The sequence below is a fragment of the Schistocerca gregaria genome, chromosome 5 (genome assembly GCF_023897955.1).
Source record: "Schistocerca gregaria isolate iqSchGreg1 chromosome 5, iqSchGreg1.2, whole genome shotgun sequence".
In the NCBI taxonomy this organism is placed as follows: domain Eukaryota; kingdom Metazoa; phylum Arthropoda; class Insecta; order Orthoptera; family Acrididae; genus Schistocerca; species Schistocerca gregaria.
In genome coordinates, this window is record NC_064924.1 from 171590031 (window position 1) to 171606890 (window position 16860).

The 16860-nt window shown below is 44.5% G+C and overlaps 1 protein-coding gene across 1 annotated transcript in view; it reads right to left on the reverse strand.

Annotated features, from left to right (window-relative positions):
• The window catches only part of LOC126272308 (cytochrome P450 6k1-like), a 63274-nt gene that overhangs the window by 15865 nt on the left and 30549 nt on the right, over positions 1-16860 (reverse strand). Inside the window, exons 4-5 of the mRNA XM_049975082.1 lie at positions 15583-15845; positions 7375-7568 (exon numbers count right to left, since the gene is read on the reverse strand). Coding sequence (XP_049831039.1) covers positions 7375-7568; positions 15583-15845 — 457 coding nt within the window. The remainder of the gene's footprint in view (positions 1-7374; positions 7569-15582; positions 15846-16860) is intronic.

Below are 16860 nucleotides of genomic sequence, written 5' to 3' on the forward strand. Positions count from 1 at the left end.
ATGAAAATTTGGAAAACAAATTGATTTAGTGTTTATTAGATGCTCCTTATATTCATACACCTATGAATAGATAATATCTGTTCTTGTAGGATTATATTTCTTAATGTTTATTGTTGGTCAAGATTAAAGTAAAAATACAATTACGTAAATATTCAGCGTGTATTCATGATTGATAACATCCGCATATACTTGTATTAAATCTTATTGTCCAATGAAAGGAAAGGACAACCATGTTTCAGAAGAACAGTCCCGTCTTCCAGTGCATCTGAAAAATTAAAACTAAATGTGACGGCTATTAATATTATGTAGCTCTAAGAAAACTAATAAAATATGTAATAACATAAAGAGGATACCACAATAGGTACAGAATATACATAAAAGTCAACTATAAGTGGGTGACGCAGTGATTATCTGGCACATGGCATGTACTCAAAAAAATTCATATCATATATTCTCCGGCAGCGCGGAGAGAACTCTCGAGGAACTGGACCTACATAAAACACAACGGAGCTACAAATGTATACGGATACTATGTACGTGATTGTGGTACCCTCTTTATAATGTTACTGTAGGGTTTATTGGTTTTTTTAGAGTTTGAAAATACGTATAGCCATCACATTTAGTTGAAATATTTCAAATGCTCCTGAAGATGAGACTGTTGTCATGAAACCTGGTTGTGATTTCCTTTTATTGGGCAATAAAATTTAATACAAATATATGCGGATGTCATCAGCCACGAATGATCTCTACAACAGCTGTGGATGACCTATCAAGGGGAAGCCAGTATCTAGTCATACTTTTACAGATAAAATGTTTCTTATTTGTACACCTCCAGACATGTTCTACACTACAGAGTTTTCGACAGCATGATCCACGGAATGTGCATATAGATTTACGTGCAGGCCCATTCTATCTGAGTGATACTTTGCTCCAACACGTAAAATGTTGGATCAAAAGCAAAGGCTGAATTAAATCTCCTTTTTGGCCCTTATAAAAATCAACATACTTTCAATTTGTTTCGAACGCTTACATATACTCGCAGTCTGCGATAAAATCTGTTCTAAAGAAAAGAGAACATTCACAATATAAACGAAGTTCTAGCTGCAATTACGCCAATTACGCAGTTTTCAGTTCTGTTCTGAGAGAAAATGACGTTTTTCGCCATATCCTTGTTATCCGTCTCTGTACCTGATTAAAAAAAAAAAAAAAAGATATGCACGTCCTCACTTAATTTCACGAATGCTCGAACACTGTGGAGAGAAAAATTGGCAAATAGTCTCGTATCAGCAGCGTCCAGCGTATTTTGCGGTATTCCATGACTGTACAGTGACTGTACGAGTATATAGGAACAAAAGAGCATGGCTATCTACAGCATGATACACTACTGTTTCTTTTTTCTGTTAACCTGCTGCGTGTTTCTCGTAAGAAATCTGCGACCCTGACTTACAGAAGTCATCTGATTAGGCATCAGACACCTGCCATTGATCCTCTTTACAAATGTTAATGACCTTACATCAGTTGCGTTGTCAGACACTAAGATTGATTTGTTTTCAGTTCATACAAATATTATGACAAATAAAAAGTCAGGTGCAGCTAATGGTATTTTCTAAGAATTATTAAATCGTTTGTAAAGAATTCATTGTCAATAAACTTCGAAAAGACTCGTGATTTGTACTGTAATAGCGTAAGTATAAAATATAGCGACGTGGTGGTAGAAGAAGGCGACAGCTTTCAATTACATTAAATAGATATGAAACTTTCTGGCAGATTAGAACTGTGTGCTGGACCGATTCTCGAATTCGGGACCTTCGCCTTTCGCGGGTAAGTGCTCTACCGACTGAGCTACCCAAGCTCGACTCCCGACCTGTCATCAAAGCCTTAATTCCACCAGTACCTCCTAAACTTCACAGAAGCTCTCCTGCCAACCTTTCTTCCAGGAATGCTAGTTCTGCAAGTTTCGCAGGAGAGCTCCTGTGAAGTTTGGAAGGTAGGAGCGGGGTGCTGGCGGAATAAGGCTGTGAAGAAGGGTCGTGAGTCGTGCTTGGGTAGCTCAGTCGGTAGAGCACTTGACCGCGAAAGGAAAAGGCCCCGAGTTCGAGTCTCGGTCCGGCACACAGTTTTAATCTGCCAGGAAGTTTAATATCAGCGGACATTCCGTTGTAGAGTGAAAATTTCCTTCCGGATGTTAAATAGAGCTTGACAACACAATCACTTGAGGAAGAGTACGAACCACGGACCTGTTGAAACACATAAACAAATCATTATTAGCAACGCAGATATTGAAAATCAAAGGTGAGACAAATAAGCATACGGGAATAATTTCCTTGTATTATATTGTATGTTAACCGGGGACCTAGAAACGACGGAGAGGCTGCGTCCCCGCCGCAGAGTTAGTGGTCCACAACCCCATGACGACCACCGCAGTCCATTTCACCCCTCCGCCGCCCCACACCGAACCCGGGGTTATTGTGCGGTTCGGCCCATGGTGGACCCCTCCCCCTCTCCCCCCCCCCCCCCCCCCCCTTGGGGAACGCCTCACACCAGACGGATGCAACCCCTATGCTTGGTAGAGTAAAGGTGGTGTGCGCGTACGTGGAGAACTTGTTTGCGCAGCGATCGCCGACATAGTGTAGCTGAGGCGGAATAATGGGAACCAGCCCGCATTCGCCGAGGCAGATGGAAAACCGCCTAAAAACCATCCACTGACTGGCCGGCTCACCGGACCTCGATACAAGTCCGCCGGGCGGATTCGTGCCGGGGACCAGGCGCTCCTTCCCGCCCGGAAAGCTGTGCGTCAGACCGCACGGCCAACCGGGCGGGCTGTATAATTTCCTTACTTTCGTTCCCAAATCGTGTGACACGTTCCATATGAATTCAAGGAGCTTCAATAGCAAGCTGTAAATAAAATTATTCACTCCTCTGCAAAACTGAAGGACGAGCTAGATCAACTAATATAACACACTGGGTACTCGGTGGATATTCAAGAAAGAGCGGGGGCATTTTTCCAGAAGTCTCACAGTCGAGCACAGAAAGTTGGACGCCGCAATAGCCTTGAGGTTAGCATAATGGCAGTGCCACATGGGCCTGGCCTCGCAATACGCGACAGTCGGAGGACTTGGGAAAGACAGTGTGTGTCAGTCACCGAACACAATCTGATGGTGTTCTTCATTACAACATGGTTCGAGAAAAAAATATTAGAATAACTTCGTACTGTGAAAATAATCGCGAACCTGGAAGAAGGACAAAGTGTGGTGAGTATAGTCCAGGAGTCTGCTGCTGCTCACAGCATTGTTTGACGTGCGTGGGGAGCATTCCGATCCACAGGCGCTGCTACCCAAAGGAGAGGAGATGGTCGACTACGGTCAACTATGGTAGCTGATGACTCTTACATTGTGCAACAGGCAAGAAGGGATCCACATCAAGCAGTGTGTCAAATGGGAACCACATTTAGCAGGACTAAGGTACGCAGTCTCACTCTGCACAGTGGCAAGGCGACTGCATGGAGATTGTCCCTCTGCCCGGCGCCCAGTACGTTGTGTTCCATTTGACAGCCGCACATCGGCACCACCGTTTGCTGCGGTGTCAGGAGCTCATAGACTGGAGCAACTAGGAGCGTGATAGCGCACTCTACTCGGATGGGAACAGATTCAGTACAAGTAATCTGGACGCGCCCTCAAATGGCGAGAGGTGGGAACATGTAATGCACCCATTGTCGAAAGTTATTGTTCGGTGGCCCAGGTGTTATGGAGTGGGCAGGCATAATGTTGCATTGGCGTACTCACCTCCAAATCTCTAAGGTACGGCGCACTCCTGGTCAACGTTCTTGTGACACTGTATTCCTTCCCTGTGTGCACCTTTCAGGGGAGCATTCAGCCATGAGTTCATTTTGTTGGATGACAACGTGCGACCACATGCAACAACGACCAGGCAGCAGATGTCAACCGCACTGGTGGAGGAATACAACGCCCTTACCACAAGAACTCTGCACCAAACTTGACAGCCACGCGGGATTAGCCGAGCAGTCTGATGCGCTGCAGTCATGGACTGTGTGGCTGGTCCCGGCGGAGGTTCGAGTCCTCCCTCGGGCATGGGTGTGTGTGTGTGTGTGTGTGTGTGTGTTTGTCCTTAGAATAATTTAGGTTAAGTAGTGTGTAAGCTTAGGGACTGATGACCTTATCAGTTAAGTCCCATAAGATTTCACACACATTTGAACATTTTGAACCAAACTCACGACCAGCATGGCAGAAGCTGTATAGCTTGCATTACAGTCTCTGTTGCGACGCACCCTTGTAAGAACCACATCCCGCCTTTTGTAATGTCCAAGCACTCCGTTTGCAGGCCACAAGTGGCCCACCTGGACCATCCGACCGCCGTGTCATCCTCAGTTGAGGATGCGGATCGGAGGGGCGTGTGGGCAGCACACCGCTCTCCCGGTCGTTAAGTTGGTTTCTTGTGACCGGAGCCGCTACTATTCGGTCGAGTAGCTCCTCAATTGGCATCACAAGGCTGAGTGCACCCCCAAAAATGGCAACAGCGCGTGGTCACCCATTCATGTGCCGGCCACGCCCGACGGTGCTTAACTTCGGTGATCTCACGGGAACTGGTGTATCCACTGCGGCAAGGCCATTACCTTACAGTGTCCAAGTGGCCATCATAAATCGTGGTAACTTCAGCGTAATTATTATCTTTGAATAAAAGAGTCATTTCTGTTCGTTTAATTCGTCTATTTCTTTCAGTTACCTTCGGGACCAGCCAATGATCTTGCCACAGTGGTAACACCGGTTCCCATTAGATAACCAAAGTTCAGCACCGTTGGGCTTGGCTAGCACTCAGATGGGTCACCGTCCGGGTCTGCCGAGTGCTGTTGGCAAGCTGGGTGCACTCACCCTTGTCAGGCAATTTGAGGAGCTGCTTGTCGAGAAGTAGCGGCACCTGTCACGAAAGCTGATAACGGGTGGGAGAGTGGTGTGCTGACCATATCCGCATCTGGTGACACCTAAGGTCTGAGGATGACACGGCGGCCGTTCGGCACCATTGGGCCTTCAAGGCCTGTTCTGATTGTGTTTGTTTTTGTTTGTACCTTCTGTATTGTACAATAGCAACTCTTCCTGTGTATGGTCCAAGTTTCACCGAGCTATGCTACACAACACTCAAAAGGTACTTTGGACCTGAAGTTTTGTACACCAGTTTGCCCACTACTGGCCTGAGAAATTTCTTGTTAATAAGATTACATTTTTTCAGTGAAGAGCTTAGATTATAAAAAAGTATAACTATATAGTTGTCCATTAGTCGTGGAGACCCATTTTCAGTAAGTTTGGAGCAATTATAAAGAGGTAAGATTCCAATAGAGTAAAATGTACCAGAACAGGAGCAAGTTGCATATCTTGCATTACTGTCTCTGTTGCCATGCACCCTCGTAAGAACCACATCCCGCTTTTTGTAATGTGCAAGGGGCAACCATAAATCGTGGTACATGCAGTGTAATCATTTTCTTTAAATAAAAGTGACATTTCTGTTCGTTTAATTCGTATATTTCTTTCAGTTACCTTCCGTACCAGCCAATGATCTTGCCGCATTGGTAAGACTGGTTCCCATCACATAACCCAAGTTCAGCACCTGTCGGGACTGGCTAGCACTCAGATGGGTCGCTGTCCGGGTCTACTGAATGCTGTTGGCAAGCAGGGTGCACTCGCCCTTGTGAGGCCAATTGAGTCCTGCGATACTTGTAGAGAAGTAGCGGCACCTGTCACGAAAACTGACAACGGGTGGGAGAGTGGTGTGCTGACCATATGCCCCTCTGTATCCGCATCAGGTGACGCTTAAGGGCTAAGGATGACACGGCGGCCGGTCGGCACCGTTGGGCCTCCAAGACCTGTTCTGATGGTGTTCGTTTTTGTGCTACAGGGTGTAAATTTTAAGTTGGCAAACCAGAATAACTCGAAAAATAAGCTTCACACGAAAAAATGTGTAGAAATGTTCAAATGTGTGTGAAATCTTATGGGACTTAACTGCTAAGGTCATCAGTCCCTAAGCTTACACACTACTTAACCTATATTATCCTAAGGACAAACACACACACCCATGCCCGAGGGAGGACTCGAACCTCCGCCGGGATCAGCCGCACAGTCCATGACTGCAGCGCCCGAGACTGCTCGGCTAATGCCGCACGGCAAATGTGCAGAATCTAAAGTTGATTATTTTCGAGGGAGACATCTCCTGGTGCAAAAATTAGCCCGCCACCCCAGCCCACTGGGGTCGGGGCGGGAAACGACTTTAAAATTTCAAATGGTAACCCCCATTTTTTTAATTGCAGAATCAGACTCTACATACGAAACTACGTACATTTTGTCTTAAACATTTCTTTTGACTCTTGGTAGTTGGCGCTGTAATTCAAGAAATTCCATTTTCTCATTTTTGCGTGGAAAATGTTTACAGGTAAATAAAAAATACTTATTTACTTCGTAAATTTTGATTCGCTAAAACTAAAACTCTCCCTCTCTCCCCTTGGTTGGGGTTTGAGAGAGAGTAATTAGAGATTTACGAATGTTGACCCAAATATTAATTTTTTCCTCAGATTCGGATAAGTTTTGTTGCTTCGTGGTCCTCTCTCCCAACCCCCCTCCACCATCCCCACACTAATTTTAGCGAATCAAAATTTACAAAGTAAGTAACTATTTTTTATTTATCTGTAGCCATTTTCTACGCAAAAATGAGAACATGGATTTTTGTTGAATTACAGTGCCAGTTACCAAGAATGAAAAACAAATACTTAAGGCAAAATGTACGTAATTTTTTATGTGGAATATGATTCTGCAATAAAAAAATAGGGGTCCCTATTTGAAATTTTAAAGTTGCTTGCCACCCCACCCCCAGGAGGCTGGGACGGCGGGCTAATTTTAGCACCAGCAGATGTCCCCCTCGAAAATAATCAACTTTAGATTTTACACATTTTTTCGTGTGAAGCTTATTTTTCGAGTTATTCTGGTTTGTCAACTTAAAATTTACACCCTGTATATAACAGCAATGGTTCTTGTGTACGGTCCAAGTTTAACCGAGCTATCTTACACAACACGCAAAAGGTACTTTGGACCTGAAGTTTTGTACACCAGTGTGCTGACTACTGAGTCTGAGAAATTTCTTGTTAACAAGGTTACACTTTTTTCAGTGAAGAGTTCAGTTGTGGAAGGAAGAAAAATTATACAGATGTATAACTATACAGTTGTCCATTAGTCGTAGAGACCCATTTTCAATAAGTTTGGAGCAATCATACAGTAACATGTAATATGAGTCAGAGGAACAATATTTTCTGCTTCATTTAATTCCTCCACACCTCGTTTATCCCCCTTTACTCGGCTGTCTAGTAGAGATACTCACTCCATCGGGCAGCATCCGCGTCAGCTCCGGCGCTGGCCGCTTTGTCATCCTCCACGGAACCGACGTTCTTCAGCTGGATCAGCAGGTGCATAAAGTCATTCCTCACCACGTTGTTTGTCTCGCGATACTTGACAGTGTCGCTTACCATTTTCCGGAAATGCTCCGTCACGGGAGGCTCCTTAGAGCGGCTGAACCTGTTCCGTGTAACAACAGCAATCATAATTATTTCAATGAATCCAAAATAACTTCCATAAATTACTGTGATACATGTGGGTATATGCCTCTTTAGCAAGGGTAAGTCTGCGCAGTTTGTGATCGGATCATTCTGTAAATACACTAGTGGCCATTAAAATTGCTACACCATGAAGATGACGTGCTACAGACGCGAAATTTAACCGGCAGGGAGAAGATGCTGGGATATGCAAATGGTTAGCTTTTCAGAGCATTCATAAAGTATTGGCGCCAGTGGCGACAGCTACAACGTGCTGACACGAAGAAAGTTTCCAACAGATTTCTCATACACAAACAGCAGTTGACTGGCGTTGCCTGGTGTAACGTTGTTGTGATGCCTCGTGTAAGGAGGAGAAATGCGTACCATCACGTCGGAATGTAGCCTGTCGCGATTGCGGTTTATCGTATCGTGACATTGCTGCTCGCGTAGGTCGAGATCCAATGACTGTTAGCAGAATATGGAATCGTTGGGTTCAGGAGAGTAATACGGAAGGCCGTGCTGGATCCCAACGGCCTCGTATCGCTAGCAGTCGAGATGACAGGCATCTTATCCGCATGGCTGTAACGGATCATGCAGCTGATCCCTGAGGCAACAGATGGGGACCTTTGCAAGAGCCGGCCGGAGTGGCCGAGCGGTTCTAGGCGCTACAGTCTGGAACCGCGCGGCCGCTACGGTCGCAGGTTCGAAACCTGCCTCGGGCATGGATGTGTGTGATGTCCTTAGGTTAGTTACGTTTAAGTAGTCCTAAGTTCTGGGGGACTGATGACCTCAGCAGTTAAGTCCCTTAGTGCTCAGAGCCATTTGAACCATTTCAACCTTTGGAAGGCAACAACCACCTGCACGAACAGTTCGACGACGTTTGCAGCAGCATGGACCAGCTCGGAGACCATGGCTGCGGTTACCCTTGAGGCTGCATCACAGGCAGGAGCGCGTGCGATGGTGTACTCAACGACGAACTTGGGTGCGCGAATGGCAAATCGTCATTTTTTCCTATGATTCCAGGTTCTGTTTACAGCATCATGATGCTCGCATCCGTGTTTGAGGACATCGCGGTGAACGCACATTGGACACGGCGTGATGGTATGGAGTGCCAATGGTTAATTCTTGTTCGCATTCATGGCACTTTGAACAGTGGACGCTATATTTCATATGTGTTACGTCCCATGGCTCTATCCTTCATTCGATCCCTGCGAAACCCTACATTTGAGCAGGATAATGCACGACCGCATGTTGCAGGTCCTGTACGGGCCTTTCTGGATACAGAAAATGTTCGACTGCTGACCTGGCCAGGACATTCTCCAGATCTCTCACGAATTGAAAACGTCTGGTCAATGGTGGCCGAGCAACTGGCTCGTCACAATACGCCAGTCACTACTCTTGATGAGCTGTGGTATCGTGTTGAAGTTGCATGGGCAGCTGTACCTGTGCACGCCCACGCCATCCAAGCTCTGTTTGACTCAATGCCCAGGCGTATCAAGGCCGTTATTACGGCCAGAGGTGGTTGTTCTGGGTACTGATTTCTCAGGATCTATACACCCAAATTGCGTGAAAATGTAATCACATGTCAGTTCTAGTATAGTATATTTCTCCAATGAATACCCGTTTATCATCTGCATTTCTTCTTGATGTAGCAATTTTAATGGCCAGTAGTGTAGTTATGACGTCCTGGCTGTTACTCTGAATGACGAATTGTTGGAACATTTTACAAGAAGTGGCGTTACTTTCAGTGGACTATTATGAAAAAAGTATGCCATTTGTTGCATATTTTCTGACTGCGAGTGTTTCGTTCTAATAGTATACATATGCTAAATAGAGCAACTTATCCTTAACATAGTTATACATAAATAGTTCTTATTTTTAGCCAGGCCAATTGAGCTGTTACAAGTGCTGCGGACGGCTTGGGAGAAGGGTGAGCAGAAGATCTTTGTGAACACTGCTATGTACAGGGTGGTCAGGAATAATCTGTAATGCTTGTAGGGTTCTTGTAGGGGAGGTTGTTCTGGTAAACAATTATTAAGAAAAAAATTCGATCGTTGCACCGTTTCCCAGTTATTTAGCATTGAAATCAGGTCCTTGCGCGCGCAGATTGAAAGACTTCCACGCGCTAAAATGTGGTAATGAAGAGAAATGTATGGGTCCGTGTTCACCACTAGTTAAATGTTCATTACCTGTTAAAATGTGCCTTTTTCCGAAGTTTTAAATTTGGGCTAGGTGAGCAAAAGCTGCGCTTGTACGGTTCGAGGAAACCAAACAAAAAACACATTTGGCCACACCGGATATGGTCGTTGCTTCAATTTGCGCCGCGACGACCTGACTGGCTAATTTTACGGCCACATAACTCGGAAACGGAGCAACGTATGAAATTTTTTCCTGAATAATTATTTCTCAGCACAGCCTCTGCTGCAACACTGTTACAAGCTTTCCACGCTTTCTGACCACCCTGTGTTCACTGGACTAGTGGACGACTGTGCTGAGCGGCGATTAAGTCATTAGTAAAGCTTTTGCACACATTGTACGAAAAACAAACGCTGGATCGACCGGTTTATCAGAATGCCCTGTACTGAACCAAGTCTACCGACTGAGGCTTCGAATCATTTTCGTTCAATTTTCAGCCTGTCTTCCATTTGTTCCACCTTGATTTCCTAGCCACTCACTTATTAATATACAGGGAGCAGAAAAATTCGCGCACTCGGACTTCGCAACGCGATATCTCACATACTAGCAATACAGAAATATCATCCACAAAATTTCGTACCGCGCATATTTCCGGCAGTAAATGGACGTTAAAGAATCGTACTCTGGCAACACCGTAATTATATGCGTCACCCCCCTGGTGTGCAGCTGGTGAAGTGGATAGCATTTTGTGTTAGCATCCAGGAGGTTGTGGGTTCGATTCTGAGTCAAGGCGAATGAGTTTATTTGCTAAATGCAGTCTGCGTGATGCCGTGTCTAGCGTCATAATCGTTATACAGGGATCGCAATTAGTCTGTGACGATCGCCTCTTTTATTTCATCGTTAATTGTCCTCGGTGTCGACGTATTGCATTGCTATACTGGCTGAAAAATGGGGGGGGGGGGGTGGAAGTTCAGCGCTCACTACTTTAAATGATGTAGCCGACAGGTGCACATTTACGTTTCACAGTTCCTTACTTTTACTATTCACAACCCGCCCCCCCCCCCCTCCAATAATGAACAGTTATTATGGCCAGTACACTATTGTTTAACTTTCGATAAGCCTCATTAATAGTTAACAGGCAAACATCAATATACTGCTACCTTAGTTTACTGTTGGATATCTATGAGCAGTAAAAACCGAACCACACAGTTCACAGTTCTTGTAGAGTAATATGGTACGTATTGAACAGACACTGTCATTGTTTTAACACACAGCCTATTTTGTTACTCTTATTTCACAGTTAAGCGGGTGCATTGACGTTGATCTAACCAATACGGGTTCCTTGTCTGAAACTCGGCCGTGGATTGTCTGTCTCGTGACCAAAAAACGGGCCCTTATATATCATCAAAATAACAAGCTCTGAAACTATACATTGTTCGATGTTTAAGTTACAGAAATTACAATTACAAGTTAACTCATTCAGTTAACTGCACACTGGTATACAGAAAAATTCCATCTTTTTAACAGTTTCTTCTACTACATGGGTCAACCCGTATCGGTTGTTTAATCATGAAATTAACAGGTATAGTTACGCAAACAATACTGTTGACAAAACTGGTAATTACTTTGGAATTAATTAAGGGCTGACTTTGCTAACATGCTTTCGAACAGGGAAAAATAAATACAATCTTAAAGAATGCCATTGTTTCGTCTTCCAAATGTTTAGAATTAGTACAGAATTTATATTTGTTTATAAGTCAACAATAGAATTTAACTTACGAAACAATCACTGATTTCACCCTATAATGAAAGTGTTAATTAGGTATAGTCAAAATAAATTAGTAAATCAATTACATACGTAAAACGAAGTACAAAATTAGATCTGGTGTTATATTCTTTAAAACTGAGGGCCAACCTATCTCTTTTATGAAAATGCAGATTATAATCATGTATGTTAATGGCAATTAATCAAAAGTGAGAAACCGCATTTAAGGAGGCAGATGGCAAGACAAGAGAAGAAATAAAAATATCTCAGCTTCCTTCGTCACAAGTCTTCTACAAAACATTTGCACTTGCATTTTGCGAACACAGAAATGGAAGTACATCTGTTTTCACCGGTCAGCTTTTCAAGAAGCTTTTGCACGTCTTGGACACGAAGTGTTTCATACCCCTGCATCTAAAATATTCCGATGGTCCCATCGGTTGGTACCAACAATTATTCCTATCGCGCTCGGGACCATTACATTCGGTATGACGTTACGTCATCAATAAGGCCAGCAACGTGATTTGCCAATTATTTCCAAACATCTACTTGCCAGATTGTCAATCCTTAACTTCCATTTACTGCCGGAAATATAAGCAGGACGAAGTTTTGTGAGAGACATTTTTGTATTGCTAATATGAGAGCAAAGTAAAGTCAAGTCTAGTTACAGAGTGAAATCAAATTAAGTTTATCTAATTTTTAAATCTATAAATACAGTACAGAAATTATGCAGTAAAACATTTTACATTCATTTATTCAACGCAAGTCAAACGTTAACTGCATACACTTTCGGTCCTTGACAGAAATGGATAGTGCTATTAAAATAGCAACTTTCCTCATCGCCTGCAAATGTTTGCAGGGACATAGGGGAAGTGTTTCCCTTTTTAATATAGGGCTACCATAAATGTTTGTCACTGCACAGAAAACGGGGGTCAGAGTAGTAAGCGTCAAAGCAGATCGGGAAAAGAAAATGTTAATGTAATATTAGTTAACTGCAGGAGGGGTTACGGAAAACTCTCAGAACTAGCCTCGCTTATAAACGGTAATTGCGCCCACAGTGTACCAGCGACAAAAACAGCAGCGGAATTTTAAATTCAGATTGTATATCGCAAAAGGTAGGTTGATCGTCGTTGGTCCGTCGTTACGGCGTGTTTATAGCTGTACCAAACTACCACAACATCTAGTGAGGTTAGTACAGAATGCTGTCAGGCCCCGGTAGCTGAATCGTCAGCGTGACAGAATGTCAATCCTAAGGGCCCGGGTTCGATTCCCGACTGGGTCGGAGATTTTCTCCACTCAGGGACTGGGTGTTGCGTTGTCCTAATCATCATCATTTCATCCCCATCGACGCGAAAGTCGCCGAAGTGGCGTCAAATCGAAAGACTTGCGCCCGGCGAACGGTCTACCCGGAAACGGAGGAACAAAGACATTGCCTTTAATATAACCCCATACACAGAGGTCCATTTGGGTTAAATCAGGTGATCGTGGTGGCCCCCCACCACTTCCAATCGAAGTCGGCACATTCCAACGCAGATACGCTACAACTTCACAATGATAATGTGGTGGCGCGCCATCTTCCTAGAAAACAAATTCTGTGCGCATGTCCTGTTATAATGGAGTATCCGTTACACCACGCAACCACACTATATACTGCCACTTCTTTAACGCTACTGAGTGTCGCACAAAATTCCGAAATTTTTTCCCCCAATTACTCGCACCGTGAATGGCTGTAGCGTGTGATACCTGGGATATTAACCTACATCATCGTATAGATAGTTTCAAACAGTCGATCGCACCGCTGGGGACCTCTCCTTGCTGGAAGGGTAGTCGAATAGACACACATAAATCCTGACAGCCTGACGTAGATTTTTGGACTTTGCTTTATGTTGTTATATTATGATATTTCTGGAGACCGAATCTCCTATATAGGAATCAACAAAGATTTCAACATTAACGATTGTGTGTAACTCAGCCGCCCATCCATGACACCCAAATAGCAGTAGATACAGGCGACCAAACTGAGCCGTGTTCCGTAACTTCCGGAAGGCATTCGTTATAGTTCCGCACTGCTGTCTAATGAACAAAATAAGAGCGCACGTTATAACGGACCAACTGTGTGACTGAGCTGAAGAGTTCCGGCAAACGACGTCGCTCCTGTTGGAAGATTGTAGCGAAATTCAGGTCTTCCTGGGAGTTAGTGTTCGGAGTGATTTAAAGTGGAGCGACCACATAAAATCTAATAAAAATGGTTCAAATGGCTCTGAGCACTATGGGACTTAACATCTGTGGTCATCAGTCCCGTAGAACGTAGAACTACTTAAACCTAACTAACCTAAGGACATCACACACATCCATGCCCGAGGCAGGATTTGGACTGAGCGCCTAGAACCGCTAGACCACCGCGGCCGTCATAAAATCTCAAGTGAGTTAGGTGCAGGAAGAGAAAAAATTGGAAAAATCCTAAAAAAAGTGTAGTCCATCAACAAAGGGGGTAACTTACAAAACCCCCATTCAGTCAATACTTGAATACTGTTGTTCAGTCTGGAATGGGAGACACAGAGGAAATAGAGAAGATCCAAAGAATAATAGCGAATTTCGCTTCAGACTCATGTAGTAAGAGCGAAAGCGTCACGGCGATGCTGATAGATGCTGATCCATCAGCGGCAGACATTGTAGGAGACCAAGGAGTGGTTTACTCTTAAAATTCCGAGAGTGTACGTTCCTAGAAGCGTCAGTTAATACACACACATAGACAAAACAAAAAGGACGCACCGAAAATTGCTTATCCGAACAGGACGGCAATCAGTGGATGTGATGTACATGTACAGACAAACAAGTGATTAAAATTTCAAAAATTTGGATAATTTGTTCAAGAGAAAGAGCTTCACAAACTGAAGAAATCAATAACACGTTAGTCCACCTTTAGCTCTTATACAGTAGTTATTCGGCTTGGCACTGGTTGACAGAGTTGTTGGAAGTCTTTCGGAGGGATATCGTGCCAAATTCAGTCCAATTGGAGCGTTAAATCGTCAAAATCACGAGTTGGCTGGAGGGCCCTGCCAATACTGCTGTAAACGTTCTCAATTGGGAGGAGATCCGGCGACCATGCTGGCTAAGGTAGGTTTTGCCAAGCACGAAGACAAACAGCAGAAACTCTCCCAGTGCGCGGGCGGGCATTATCTTGCTGAAATGTAAGCCCAGGATGGCTTACCATGGAGGGTAACGAAACGAAACGTAAAATATCGTGAGTCTATCGCTCTACTGTAAGGGTACCGCGGATGACAACGAAAGGGGACCTGATACCAAAAGAAGTGTCATCCCAGACCAACGCTACTGGCTGTCAGGTCGTACGACGAGCCACTGTCATTTTGGTATCTCACTGTTGTCTGCAATGACTCCCGTCACCTCTTCGTTGGCCATCAGGGCTCATCATTGAAGGCAATTCTACTCCATTCAAAGTGATTCCAGGCCGAAGAAGTGCCTGCAGACACCCTGGACAGTGGTGGGATACCAAGCTGACTGTCACATACCATAGAGTCGGACAACCAGGAGTCATGGTCTGCGGTACAATTTCTTTAATAGCATGATCCCTTTGCTTATCATTCGCAGAACACGTACATTATGGCGGTATATCAAAAAGATTTTACTCTCTGTTTTGTTGCCTTTCATTACGATTCATCGTAGGCTTAAGTTTCAGCAAAATAATGCCCGACCGCACACGGCAGGAGTTTCTACTGCTTGCATTCGTGCTTGCCATTGAAATGATGTAAATTGTAATTATTTGCTATGTATATGTAAATCACATTTGCCAATTTCTGCCGAATAGTTCTTTCGGGGTGCCTCGCTTTTGCTCGTTTCTTCTTCTTCTTCTTCTTCTTCTTCTTCTTCGAGTGTATTACTTCCAGCTATGTATATCTCGAGAAAAGATCGTGAACATAAAAGTCAGAGACATGCGAGCTAACTCGGTGGCTTACCAACAACAGTTCTCCCTGCGAACCATTCGCAACTGGAAGGAGAAAGGGGTAAAGTGACAATTATACTTAATATACCCTCCACCGGATACCGAAAGGTGGTTACGTCGGAGTATTACGTCTCTTACTTGAGGAGCTTGCCCAGTGCTGGGGCGAGGAAGTGAGCGATGATGATGATCGTCTTGGTGAAGGACGGCTCGAAGATCTTGCGGCCCCACTGGCGGAACTCGGAATCCGGGTTCTGCAGGCAGTTGGCGTTGATGCCGAAGGCAACGGAAGCGATGACGTCAGTGGTGTAGCGCGCCACCAGCTCGCGCATCTCCTCCGCCTCGCCCTTGGCTGCTGTCTTCTCCAGCACCGACACCAGCTCGCGGCCACAGTCTGTCATAGTCTGCAATCAGTTTCATGCGTGCAAAATTAAAAACACGATTTTTATGGGAAACAGGGTTAACAGTGAATAATAATGAATGCGTTAAGAAAAAAAATTTCAAATTTGTGTGAAATCTTATGGGACTTAACTGCTAAGGTCATCAGTCCCTAAGCTTACACACTACTTAACCCAAATTATCCTAAGGACAAACACACACACCCATGCCCGAGGGAGGACTCGAACCTCCGCCGGGACCATCCGCACTGTCCATGCCTGCAGCGCCCGAGACCGCTCGGCTAATCCCGCACGGCAGTGTGCTAAGATGATGCTGTTGTTGGTGTTGTGGTAATCAGTCCGAAGACCGATTTTATGCAGCTCATCGTGCTACTCTATTCTGTGCTAGCCTCTTTATCTCCGAATGAGTATCCCTGGTCTTCTGCTACGATTTTTGATCACCACGGTTCCTTCCATTACGAAACTTAGGATAGGTTCCCGCCGCAGGAGGTATCCTGTCAGCCGATCCTGTCTTTTGGTCAAATTGTGCCATAAATTTCTTTCTTCCCCATTCGATTCAGTACCTCCTCATCACTTACTCGATTTACCAATCTGATCTTTAGCAGTCTTCTGTAGGATTGTTACAATTTCAGAAAAATTGAATGATTTATTCAAGAGAACGAGCTTCACAAAATGAACAAGTCTCTAACACGTCGGTCGAACTCTGACCCTTATAAAACAGTTATCCGGCTTGGAAGTGGTTGACAGAGATGCTGGGTGTCCTTCTGTGGAGCTAGTACTAAATACTTTCCAATTGGCGCATTAGATCGTCAACACTCCTAGCTGGCTGAAGGACCATCCCCAGAAAGCTCCAAATGATCTTAGTTGGGGTGAGATTTGGTGACCTTGCTGGCCAACGTAGGGTTTGGTAAGCACGAAAACATGAATTAGAAATTCTCGCTTTGGGGGGACGTGAATTATTTTGCTGAAATGTAGGCCCATGATTGCCTGCTATGAAGGGCAACAAAACGGACCGCAGAAT